At 37.5% G+C, this 13,052-nt stretch overlaps 2 protein-coding genes across 5 annotated transcripts in view; one reads left to right on the top strand and one right to left on the bottom strand.

Moving 5' to 3' along the window:
- SMC4 (structural maintenance of chromosomes 4) overlaps nt 1–13,052 on the top strand; it is a 242,496-nt gene that overhangs the window by 82,169 nt on the left and 147,275 nt on the right. The gene's annotated exons all lie outside the window — the stretch shown is intronic.
- IFT80 (intraflagellar transport 80) overlaps nt 1–13,052 on the bottom strand; it is a 131,008-nt gene that overhangs the window by 2,890 nt on the left and 115,066 nt on the right. For 3 of the 4 annotated variants that reach the window (XM_055569214.1, XM_055569213.1, XM_055569217.1), the window contains one exon: nt 7,840–7,963. The exons of the other annotated variant lie outside the window; for it this stretch is intronic. In XM_055569214.1, the coding sequence (XP_055425189.1) occupies nt 7,840–7,963 (124 nt within the window). The remainder of the gene's footprint in view (nt 1–7,839; nt 7,964–13,052) is intronic. 4 annotated transcript variants of the gene reach the window in all.

Here is a 13,052-nt window from a genome sequence, read left to right as displayed (position 1 = left end):
ACAGAGTCCATAAGACTGTTCTATACATCAGTGTCTCTTTTGCTGTCTCGTACACAGGGTTATTGTTACCATCTTTCTAAATTCCATATATATGCGTTAGTATACTGTATTGGTGTTTTTCTTTCTGGCTTACTTCACTCTGTATAATAGGCTCCAGTTTCATCCACCTCATTAGAACTGATTCATATGTGTTCTTTTTAATGGCTGAGTAGTACTCCATTGTGTATATGTACCACAGCTTTCTTATCCATTCATCTGCTGATGGACATCTAGGTTGCTTCCATGTCCTGGCTATTATAAACAGTGCTGCGATGAACATTGGGGTACACGTGTCTCTTTCCCTTCTGGTTTCCTCAGTGTGTATGCCCAGCAGTGGGACTGCTGGATCATAAGGCAGTTCTATTTCCAGTTTTTTAAGGAATCTCCACACTGTTCTCCATAGTGGCTGTACTAGTTTGCATTCCCACCAACAGTGTAAGAGGGTTCCTTTTTCTCCGCACCCTCTCCAGCATTTATTGCTTGTAGACTTTTGGATCGCAGCCATTCTGACTGGTGTGAAATGGTATCTCACAGTGGTTTTGATTTGCATTTCTCTGATAATGAGTGATGTTGAGCATCTTTTCATGTGTTTGTTAGCCATCTCTATGTCTTCTTTGGAGAAATGTCTATTTAGTTCTTTGGCCCATTTTTTGATTGGGTCATTTATTTTTCTGGAGTTGAGCTGTAGGAGTTGCTTGTATATTTTTGAGATTAGTTGTTTGTCAGTTGCTTCATTTGCTATTATTTTCTCCCATTCTGAAGGCTGCCTGTTCACCTTGCTAATAGTTTCCTTTGATGTGCAGAAGCTTTTAAGGTTAATTAGGTCCCATTTGTTTATTTTTGCTTTGATTTCCAATATTCTGGGAGGTGGGTCATAGAGGATCCTGCTGTGATGTATGTCAGAGAGTGTTTTGCCTATGTTCTCCTCTAGGAGTTTTATAGTTTCTGGTCTTACGTTTAGATCTTTAATCCATTTTGAGTTTATTTTTGTGTATGGTGTTAGAAAGTGTTCTAGTTTCATTCTTTTACAAGTGGTTGACCAGATTTCCCAGCACCACTTGTTAAAGAGATTGTCTTTAATCCACTGTATATTCTTGCCTCCTTTGTCAAAGATAAGGTGTCTATATGTGCGTGGGTTTATCTCTGGGCTTTCTATTTTGTTCCATTGATCTATATTTCTGTCTTTGTGCCAGTACCATACTGTCTTGATGACTGTGGCTTTGTAGTAGAGCCTGAAGTCAGGTAGGTTGATTCCTCCAGTTCCATTCTTCTTTCTCAAGATAGCTTTGACTATTCGAGGTTTTTTGTATTTCCATACAAATTGGGAAATTATTTGTTCTAGCTCTGTGAAGAATACCGTTGGTAGCTTGATAGGGATTGCATTGAATCTATAAATTGCTTTGGGTAGTATACTCATTTTCACTATATTGATTCTTCCAATCCATGAACATGGTATATTTCTCCATCTATTAGTGTCCTCTTTGATTTCTTTCACCAGTGTTTTATAGTTTTCTATATATAGTATAGGTCTTTAGTTTCTTTAGGTAGATATATTCCTAAGTATTTTGGCCACAGCAATCAGAGCAGAAAAAGAAATAAAAGGAATCCAAATTGGAAAAGAAGAAGTAAAACTCTCACTATTTGCAGATGACATGATCCTCTACATAGAAAACCCTAAAGACTCCACCAGAAAATTACTAGAACTAATCAATGACTATAGTAAAGTTGCAGGATATAAAATCAACACAGAAATCCATTGCATTCCTATACACTAATAATGAGAAAACAGAAAGAGAAATTAAGGAAACAATTCCATTCACCATTGCAACGGAAAGAATATTTGGTTCTTTTTTATGCCAAAATCCTTTCTCTAATTTCTGTGAAGTAATTTGTGGATATTATTGGTCACCTTTATTAAGATAATCATTCTACATATTTGTTTATAATATATAAAATAGATGAATTAAAAGAATCCTTCTTACTCATAGAAGATGAATGTCTGTGCTAAGATGCAAGTGACAACTCAATGAAAGGCAGAGCAAATGTTAGGTTATTTGAAAGGCTCATTTTTCAATCTGGCCAGAACCTGATGTTTTTTAAATGGCAGAACATTCATCTAAGAAAACATTTCAAAGAGAAAGACAAAACTTGACGAATACCTTGTCCTTCTTCCAGCTTTAAATTGACTTACATATGTTTCTTGAATCAGTCACAATAAAACCATATATCAATGATAAACTAAACAACTGTTGCTTGGCTTCACCAGAAGTATATCAAGTAGACTGATGACATCTATATTAGTTACTTGTTATAGTACAAGTGAGGGTGTCAGTTGATAGCTATCCTACTGAAAATAAATGTTTCACTTTCACTCTGGCATCTGTCCAGTTTTAGAACAATGTTCTGATAATTTAGTCTCTGGAACAGAGTATTTTTAATAGTGGGTTTCAGATAAGGATGTACTCATGACAGCTGTAAAGTGACTTCTACGTTAAAACACATCCTTTTCTCTTCCAGAAAGTGTTAATACTCTTTGGCACTTTTTTCTAGTCCTGAGCCAGTCAATTCTTTTTATTCACATAGAAGTAATTTCAAAATCATATCAAATGGCTCTCCATCCTCTACCCCATTTCTCTTACTCTCAACTGAAAATCAGCTTCCTACTTTAGAGAGAATATAGTGACCATTAGGTAGAATTCACTTAATTTCCTTCCTTTCACAAAAGTAGGTACATCTGTACCCACGCCTATCTCTTTCCCTTCTGTCTCAGGCCAGCATCTTCACACAAGTCCCCGATCTTATCTCAGACTCCTTTAGGACATCAACCTTCAATTATTACCTACATATTTCAATTTCCTTCTCTTCACTGGCTGCTCCTTCCATCCTTCCTTCTCTATTCTGTCTCCCCACAAGCTACTACCTTCATTCTTCTTTTCATTCCCGACTCTCATCCTCTTCCCAGACCACTGTGATATAACTGTGTTCCCACCATACTTCAGAAACTTCACTAACGCCACCATTAAGTGTTTTAATTCCTCATCCTATATACCTTCTCTATATGACTCAGTTACTCATTCAACGAATATTTAATGTTCGCTCTATGCCAAGGATTGCTCTAGGTACATGGATTTAGCAGTGAATAAAAAGATAAAAATCACTGTCTTTATAGAGACATAAACAGAGACAAATGATAGTGGTAAGAGTTAAAGAAACAAGGGAGGGAGACAGTACCAAGGGGGGAGTTGGGGGGATTAGTGCTGAACTTCAGATAGAGTGATCAGAGAAGGCCTCCCTGAGAAAATTGAAAATTAATGACGTGAAAATCTGAAGATTAATGAGTATATCTGGGGAAGAGCACCTAACAGAGAAGAAAAAGGCCTTGATGTAGAAGCATCCCCTGGACCTTGCTGATTCCATTCCAGCTCTTCAAAATCTCTCTCAGTATATCCTTCCCTTCTGGTTTCTGCTCTCCTTTCTAAATGTCCTCAATCTTTTTTCTTTCTTTTTCTTCTATATCCTTCTCCTTGGTACCCTCTTCACTTTTAGCATTCACTGGGGTTCCAAACCAGCTTTTTCATACTTTCCCTAAGAGATCTCATCAACTCACATAGCTTCAACTATACCTAAATTGTCATGATCATAGATTTATTTATCTAGCCCTTATTCTTCCTTTATCAACACCCTTTGATGTTCACATTGATATTTCCAACTGCCCACTAGACATCTCCACCTAGATAGGGTCTATCCCACAGGGACTTCTAATGCAAAAAATGGCCTATTTTCATGTATTCAAACTAAAAAAGGTCCACAACTCATATATGCTCATGTTCCTCCACCAGTCACCCACAGTACGAATGCTGAAGTTGTTCTCAAACGCCTTGACTTACCTCACTGCTCTCCTCCCACCTCTAACCACAATGTTTTATTAATTTTTCTGATTTTTTTTCTTACATTAATCTTACCCTTTCCATCTCCTGGTGAAACTATTATAGTAACTGGCCTCCTGGTCACCACCCTCACCTCCAAACCATCTTCCACCTAAGAAGCTACCTTTCAAGTCATTCTCTTGATTACAAACCTTCAAGTCTTTGCATTGCCTTCATTATGAAATCTGTTAGCACAGTATTAAGATTCTTCAATGTCTGGTCCCATCAATATTCCAGTCACTCAGAACCCAAGGCACCCCCTCTGTACTCCTTCACCATTCTTTCAAGACCCCATGCATTTGCTCTTATTATCATATCCTTTGACTGACTGACAAAAACCCTACTCAAGATAATTTTGTGGAAAAAATAAATTAAAGAAATTAAAACAAATGCTAAGTATATAATTTCCAAATGGGGAGGGAAACAGGATAATTTGTGAAAAATTCTAAGTTTCTGTTTCTACTTAGAAATTGGGATTTTTTAAATGGAAGAGTGATCATGTCACTTCCATTCAGTATCTTTACATTAATCTTAGGGTAAATCCAACTTACCTAATGTGCCCTATGAAACTCTCAGGTCAACCTCCCCTTTGCTACTCTTAACCACTTCAGAGCCTTCCCCATCCTGGAATGTGTCCATCCCCACACCCTGTCCCCTTGATTGGTTTCTACCCATTCTTCAGAGTCCAGCTCTAACATCATTTGCTTTCCTTTGAAAAATCTTTACTGATACCCCCATTCTAGGTCAGGCTCCACATTCATAAAGTCTTATAGCACTATGCACACTACCTTCAAAGCTATTATCACAAATGAAATTAACAATTAACTATATAATTATTTTTGGCCTCTATGTGAATACAAATTTCAAAGGGTCAGTGTCTGCCAGGTTTGCTATTATATCCCAACCACCAAGAAGAATACATTGTCTGCAGGAGGTACTCAATAAATACTGAATGAATGAGAGAACACTAATTATCCAGGAAATGAGCTACCACTTAATCTCTCACTATTTTCTCTCCTATTTATCATTCCTTTTTTCTTTCTCCTAGCATAATGTTTAAACATTTCCTGGCTCTTCTACTTTTCTTTTTGCACAGAGTATGTATTCAGTGAACTGAATGTATTCCTCAGGTGGATTTTATTTGCCAGACTAATGAATTATCTTACAAACACTTGCTGAACACCACTGTAGACCAGGTATAATGACTCTGATGGAGTTCTCAGAAGACAGTACACCTTGCATAGACCTCAGATTTGCACATTTTAAACTAGAAAGGCCCAAATAACATTTCAGGGCTCATAAATATGAATGTATGTCAAGCTTCACTTCTTATAAACTTTTATGTTATGCATTGTGAAGCCATTTGAATTCACCAGCTATCTACAATAAATTTTTCAAGGTTTACAAAAATGATCTTTTTCTATTCAATTCTTAGTTCTGAAATAAAAAGTTTTTATAATTACAATTTTGTTTAAGAAATTTTAAGTCAAAGATTATTTTCATCTTAGTTCAGTTCAGTTCAGTTCAGTCACTCAGTCATGTCCAACTCTTTGCGACCCCATGAACAGCAGCACACCAGGCCTCCCTGTCCATCACCAACTCCCAGAGTCCACCCAAACCCATGTCCATTGAGTCGGTGATGCCATCCAACCATCTCAGCCTCTGTCGTCCCCTTCTCCTCCTGCCCTCAATCTTTCCCAGCATCAAGGTCTTCTCAAATGAGTCAGCTCTTTGCATCAGGTGGCCAAAGTATTGGAGTTTCAGCTTCAACATCAGTCCTACCAATGAACACCCAGGACTGATCTCCTTTAGGATGGACTGGTTGGATCTCTTTGCAGTCCAAGGGACTCTCAAGAGTCTTCTCCAACACCACAGTTCAAACCATCAATTCTTCGGCTTTTATTTAAGATTTTCATCTTAAAATACTGTTTTATGATTTCTAGTTAACTTCCAAATTACATTTATGAAGACAAGTTGGAAACTAGAACATGGTGCCATAGGGAGTCAAAAAAAGGAAACAAAATACCCAAGAAAAGTCATGTTGTTCTGATTATCCCATTTTGAACATTTCAACTATTCTTATGATTGAAGTATTAACATGTTATTGATAGTTGAATACGTATATAATGAAAAAGAGGATAAGAGTTTTAAGTTTTCAGAATCTGAAATATAACTTTGAGGTAAAAACTATATTTTCCATGTCCTCAAAAGCATGTGAACACAGTGAAAAAAATATTGATAATAATATGATGAAGAGGAAGCAGAGTAGTATTAATTTGCTTCAAAATTATATAGTAAAGGAAATTTAAAGTGGGTGCTCATTTTCAACATAATGTCATATTTTCAAAACAGACAAAAGAGATGAGCTGACCAATGATTTTCTGGGATGTTTCGCACCATAGTGGTGGTGGCTGCTGTCATATTCTGTGAATTAAAAAGTACAGCCCTCAGAGCTCTTACGGAAGGCTAATAGCCCAAACAATTCATTTCTGAATCAAACAAAAAAATTGTGAAGCTTCTATAAAATATGTCCCTTTCTACCAAGAAACCCACAACTGTGTCTATCCTGGATCCAGATGATGAAGTTACACTGCAGAACTAAGAATAGCTCCAAAGTCTTCATTACCCTGAAAACTGTCCTGAAGTCCAAAAATGTGACTCATGACACTCGATATTCTACATACAGCAAATGGATAATGTATTTAGTAGGTACCTCTCTCTACATCCTCTTTCCTCTTCCAAAGAGGACAGGTTAATATATTTTACCCACCCCCACAATGAAGCAGAACATTCCGAGAAACACTCCCACAGGGTCTATGAAAAAAAGCGAAAGTGTTAGTCGCTCAGTCGTGTTCAACTCTTTGCGACCCCATGGACTGTAGCCCACCAGGATCCTCTGTCCAAGGGATTCTCCAGGCAAGAATACTGGAGTGGGTAGCCATTCCCTTCTCCGGGGGGATCTTCCCAACCCAGGGGTCAAACCTGGGTCTCCTCCATTGCAGGCAGATTCTTTACCATCTGAGCCACCAGGAAAGCCCCTATGTGGTCTATAAGCTCCATGAAGACAGAAGCCATGTCTGATTCAACACCTAGTATGGTGCCTAATCCAGACTGAGTACTTATAAACACATTTTGAATATATGAATGCCTAAAAGGATAAGGAAATCAACTAGTTTGCAGAGCTGGGAGAAAGGTTAGCCCTGTCTTGGGTTTACAAATTGGATCTCTCATGGCTAGAAGTGAGCTCTAGTTCTGCCATTTGAATCTAGAAGTATCTGGGCAGGTGGCCACAATCATTTCTGTTCTAGGCACTGGCTCGCCTTGTGTGCTGGTATGTACTAGAATGGCTTTTTTCCTAACTGGATTGACAAAACCTTAGGTTCTGGTAGGAGCTTAAGAGGCAAAGGGTCAGCTTTCTTTGGTTCTAGGTGGTGAAGTCTACCCAGGCGAGGCACCTCTTTAAGTGCAACCAGGCTCCCTAGAATCTGCAAAGTGACAAAGTATCCAACTTCTGGCCACTGCCCTCTGTGCTTATTCCCCTGGAACAGAAAGGGCAGCTGGTGGAAGGCAAAATTCAGGAGTTAGAAGCCTTTATCCTCACATTTTATGTTGTTTATCGAAAAATATCAGTTAGGACACAAACTTAACATAAATTGGAAACTGTAAGAACAGACTTGAGTTAAGCAAAACATGGCTATAAGAGTCCAGAAAAATATTCTGTAATGTAATTATATAGTCAAAATAAAACTGCACATTGAAAGACAAGAAGCAGTTATTTTTAGAGATTACGGTAGGAAAGTTATTCAATTTTGTCTCATTGAGACAAATAACATATAAAGCATATAATTATTATCAAATACTGCATAATACTTACACCTTCTGCATACTGCAGGTATCGTTTATTAGTTTCCTGTTTACCAAATGTCTCCAAAAATTTTTGACGGTAAGCAAGAACTGTGTCAACATGTGTTTTGTATTTTACAGCCAATTCAAGAGCCCTATAATGAGAAATAAAACGTTATCAGCACTGATATGTTGACCTCTATGGGCAGTGGAGTTCTGGGGTGAGAGGGTGGGATGCTCTGTTTTTCCCTCTACTCATTCTTCAATATGAAAGGTGTGTCATAGCCCCTACCTTGTCCATCTTGTAAATTTCTATTTATACTTCAGGGTCCAGCCTAAACATGATCTATTCTCCCTGACCAGCTCTTCCTGGAGAAATAAATGACCATTACATCTTTCTATGCTACAGAACATTCCTTACATACTATTATTATAGTCCTGTTCACAGTGTATTGTAACTATTATGAATTTGTTCCTTGAATTAACCTATACATTTATTAAAGGGAGATGTGGGTTTCATTTCTCTTTGGTGAGTATTACTGAGTAGATGTATGGTAAATGCTCATTGAAAAGTTCACTGAAATCGTAAGAAAATTCAAGTGAATTGCCCAAAGTAAGGGTTCAACTATCCTGACCATTTTATAAGTCTGTAATGAACACAAGAGAAGACTCTACACATGGACATCACCAGATGGTCAACACTGAAATCAGATTGATTATACTCTTTGCAGCCAAAGATGGAGAAGCTCTTTACAGTCAGCAAAAACAAGACCAGGAGCTGACTGTGGCTCAGATCATGAACTCCTTATTGCCAAATTCAGACTGAAATTGAAGAAAGTAGGGAAAACCACTAGACCATTCAGGTATGACCTAAATCAAATCCCTTATGATTATACAGTGGAAGTGAGAAATAGATTTAAGGGCCTAGATCTGATAGACAGAGTGACTGATAAACTATGGACGGACGTTCGTGACATTGTACAAGAGACAGGGATCAAGACCATCCCCATGGAAAAGAAATGCAAAAAAGCAAAATGGCTGTCTGAGGAGGCCTTAAAATAGCTGTGAAAAGAAGAGAAGCGAAAAGCAAAGGAGAAAAAGAAAGATATTCCCATTTGAATGCAGAGTTCCAAAGAATAGCAAGGAGAGATAAGAAAGCCTTCCTCAGCGATCAATGCAAAGAAATAGAGAAAAACAACAGAATGGGAAAGACTAGAGATCTCTTCAAGAAAATGAGAGATACCAAGGGAAAATTTCATGCAAAGATGGGCTTGATAAAGGACAGAAATGGTATGGACCTAACAGAAGCAGAAGATATTAAGAAGAGGCGGCAAGAATACACAGAAGAACTGTACAAAAAAGATCTTCTCGACCCAGATAATCACGATGGTGTGATCACTCACCTAGAGCCAGACATCCTGGAATGTGAAGTCAAGTGTGCCTTAGGAAGCATCACTACGAACAAAGCTAGTGGAGGTGATGGAATTCCAGTTGAGCTATTTCAAATCCTGAAAGATGATGCTGTCAAAGCACTGCACTCAATATGCCAGCAAATTTGGAAAACTCAGCAGTGGCCACAGGACTGGAAAAGGTCAGTTTTCATTCCAATCCCAAAGAAAGGCAATGCCAATGAATGCTCAAACTACCGCACAATTGCACTCATCTCACATGCTAGTAAAGTAATGCTCAAAATTCTCCAAGCCAGGCTTCAGCAATACGTGAACCGTGAACTTCCAGATGTTCAAGGTGGTTTTAGAAAAGGCAGAGGAACCAGAGATCAAATTACCAACATCTGCTGGATCATTGAAAAGGCAAGAGAGTTCCAGAAAAACATCTATTTCTGCTTTATTGACTATGCCAAAGCCTTTGACTGTGTGGATCACTATAAACTGTGGAAAATTCTTCAAGAGATGGGAATACCAGACCACCTGACCTGTCTCTTGAGAAACCTGTATGCAGGTCAGGAAGCAACAGTCAGAACTGGACATGGAACAACAGACTGGCTCCAAATAGGAAAAGGAGTACGTCAAGGCTGTATATTGTCACCCTGCTTACTTAACTTATATGCAGAGTACATCATGAGAAACGCTCAGCTGGAAGAAGCACAAGCTGGAATGAAGACTGCCGGGAGAAATATCAATAAACTCAGATATGCAGAAGACACCACCCTTTTGGCAGAAAGTGAAGAGGAACAAAAATCCTCTTGATGAAAGTGAAAGAGGAGAGTGAAAAAGTTGGCTTAAAGCTCAACATTCAGAAAACGAAGATCATGGCATCTGGTCCCATCACTTCATGGCAAATACATGGGGAAACAGTGGAAACAGTGGCTGACTTTATTTTTTGTGGCTCCAAAATCACTGCAGATGGTGATTGCAGCCATGAAATTAAAAGATGCTTACTCCTTGGAAGGAAAGTTATGACCAACCTAGATAGCATATTCAAAAGCAGAGACATTACTTTGCCAACAAAGGTCCGTCTAGTCAAGGCTATGGTTTTTCCAGTGGTCATGTGTGGATGTGAGAGTTGGACTATAAAGAAAGCTGAGCACTGAAGAATTGATGCTTTTGAACTGTGGTGTTGGAGAAGACTCTTGAGAGTCCCTTGGACTGCAAGGTGATCCAACTGGTCCATCCTAAAGGAGATCAGTCCTGGGTGTTCTTTGGAAGGACTGATGCTAAAGCTGAAACTCCAATACTTTGGCCACCTCATGCGAAGAGCTGACTCATTGGAAAAGACCCTGATTCTGGGAAGGATTGGGGGCAGGAAGAGGAGGAGACAACAGAGGATGAGATGGCTGGATGGCATCACCGACTCGATGGACATGAGTTTGGGTGGACTCCGGGAGTTGGTGATGGACAGGAAGGCCTGGCGTGCTGCAGTTCATGGGGTCACAAAGAGTCAGACACAATCAAGCGACTGAACTGAACTGAATGAATTTATTCTGTTCAATATTTAACTAAATACTGATATCCTTACATTTTTAGCATAGCAAATTAAAAATATTAGTATTATGAAAATAAAATTTGAGGATAAATGTCTGACAAAATGCCTTTTGCCATCTGATTCTTCAGTTCAGTTCAGTTCAGTCGCTCAGTCGTGTCCGACTCTTTGCAAACCCAGGAATCACAGCACGCCAGGCCTCCCTGTCCATCACCATCTCCCGGAGTTCACTCAAACTCATGTCCATCGAGTCGGTAATGCCATCCAGCCATCTCATCCTCTATCGTCCCCTTTTCCTCCTTCCCACAATCCCTCCCAGCATCAGAGTCTTAGAAAAAGTTAAAAGCCATTTAAATTTTATAATCCAATTAATATCTATTTATCTATGTAACTAAGTTATTTTTAAGGTAATATTTTATTTAAATAGCAGATAAGAACTAAATTAATCACTAAAATCAGAGGTATAACACCAAAGGCATAAAATCTATATATTGATAATACAGAGGGAGATGAAAATATTATTCCGCAGTTCCAGATCTGTTTTTGCATGTAGGTTTTGGACAGCACTCAGCCCATCATCCTATGCATAACTCATATCAGTTGAGCCAGGAACAACCTACTACAGTATAGCTCTCCTACACTGCTCACTGGATTTTTTTAAATTGTAAAAATATGGCAACACATTTACAGGAGACTTGGAAAATACAGAACAAGGTGACATATAGCTCCATTATATATTACAATTAGTTTTTTAAGTAAATAAAGATTTTTTTGTTGGAGTTTCAATATCGAACTCTCAAAAATTAATAGAATGAATATAAAGAGAAATAGAAGGATAGTAGTAGAAAAGCACTAAGAACAAATTCAACATACGATTTATACAATTTTCACACAACATATACTGTTCATTGTTCCCATGTATGGGAAATGATCATCATAATAATCAGAGTATAATTTTTCTCAAGTTGTCTTGCTTTCTAATATGCCATATGACTTTGAAATAGGCGGTCACAGTTTATCAGAGCCAACTATTATAAACTTGTTTTTTTAGACAACTAGAATTTTCTCAACATGGGATTGCTTAGCAGGAAAATCTGTTTGGTTCTTGACATGCTTTGGTTTGACATAAATAGTAACTTTAAAAAGTATTTTAGATATTATGTGTGTATTAACTGATGAATAACAAATGAGAGATATTAAAGATAATAAGAAAAATTATGAATATAAGTCATATATAATATAAATGATAATGCCAAAGTCTAGTACAATGATTTCTTATAAAAATATATTGGTCCAAACAATATTGCTAAAAGCAAGGGTCAATATTTGCTACCCACCACAAACTCCTCACAAAGTTTCCTTATTTCTCTGTGACTTTAAGTCTTTCAGAGAGAAAAAAAAGATACAGAGAAAAAAATGTAGAGGTACTAGAATATAGAGGAACAAAAGCAGAAAACCAGAGCAGGCAAAAAACAATTTATAGAGGCTCAAAAGAGGAGAAACAGAAGTAAAGATGCTTTAACTCTTCTAAACCTCTCTCATTTTATCCCCCTCTGATTCCAGTGGGGTACGATGGGTGGAGACTCCAGTGAACCACCTCTTTGGCATCTTAGAGTTCCATTTCCCATTATCTCTTTATGATTGTACAGGACAGGGGAAGGAATTCTGGATTGCACAAAACAAAGAGTTCTAAGCAGGAAGTACATAAGCATCTGGTTTGGGGCTTTCCAAAAATTCCAAAGAGATACTTTGTTATGGAACATCAATAAATTTAATTATGTAGAAGGTATAGAATATGATGTCTAATCCTGCATTTAGATAATAGATACTAAGTATTATCTATTATAATAGTTATTAGTAGTATTATAAAATATGTATTAATTATCTGACTGAAAACAATGCTAAAGGTAAACAGTCAAATGATATGTGCTATTGTAAATGCCTCTAAAAGCACACCCTGGGTAACAAATGTCTCTCTACCACATTTAAAAGGGAATTTACTCCAAATTATATAAGAGTTATGGGAACAGTATGTTTCTAGCTTTAAAATGGTTATTTGGCAATGAAACAAATTTAACATTAGATTATGGGGCTGGAAAAAATCCATGTATCCTCTCTGATTTTAAATAGAAGGAAGTTATATAAAAAGATGTTATAACTTCAAAGTATAATTTTTGCATAACTTGAATGAAGCAAAATTACTTTATGTAAGTGGTATAAGTAAAAGAAACTATTTTTACTAATACTTACATAAAGGATCAATATGCATACATGGAGTTTCTAGTTTCTACCTCTCTTAACTTG

The sequence above is a fragment of the Bubalus kerabau genome, chromosome 2, assembly GCF_029407905.1.
Source record: "Bubalus kerabau isolate K-KA32 ecotype Philippines breed swamp buffalo chromosome 2, PCC_UOA_SB_1v2, whole genome shotgun sequence".
NCBI lineage: Eukaryota > Metazoa > Chordata > Mammalia > Artiodactyla > Bovidae > Bubalus > Bubalus kerabau.
Note: the sequence above shows the minus strand (reverse complement) of the source record. Positions and strands in the feature narration are given on the sequence as shown.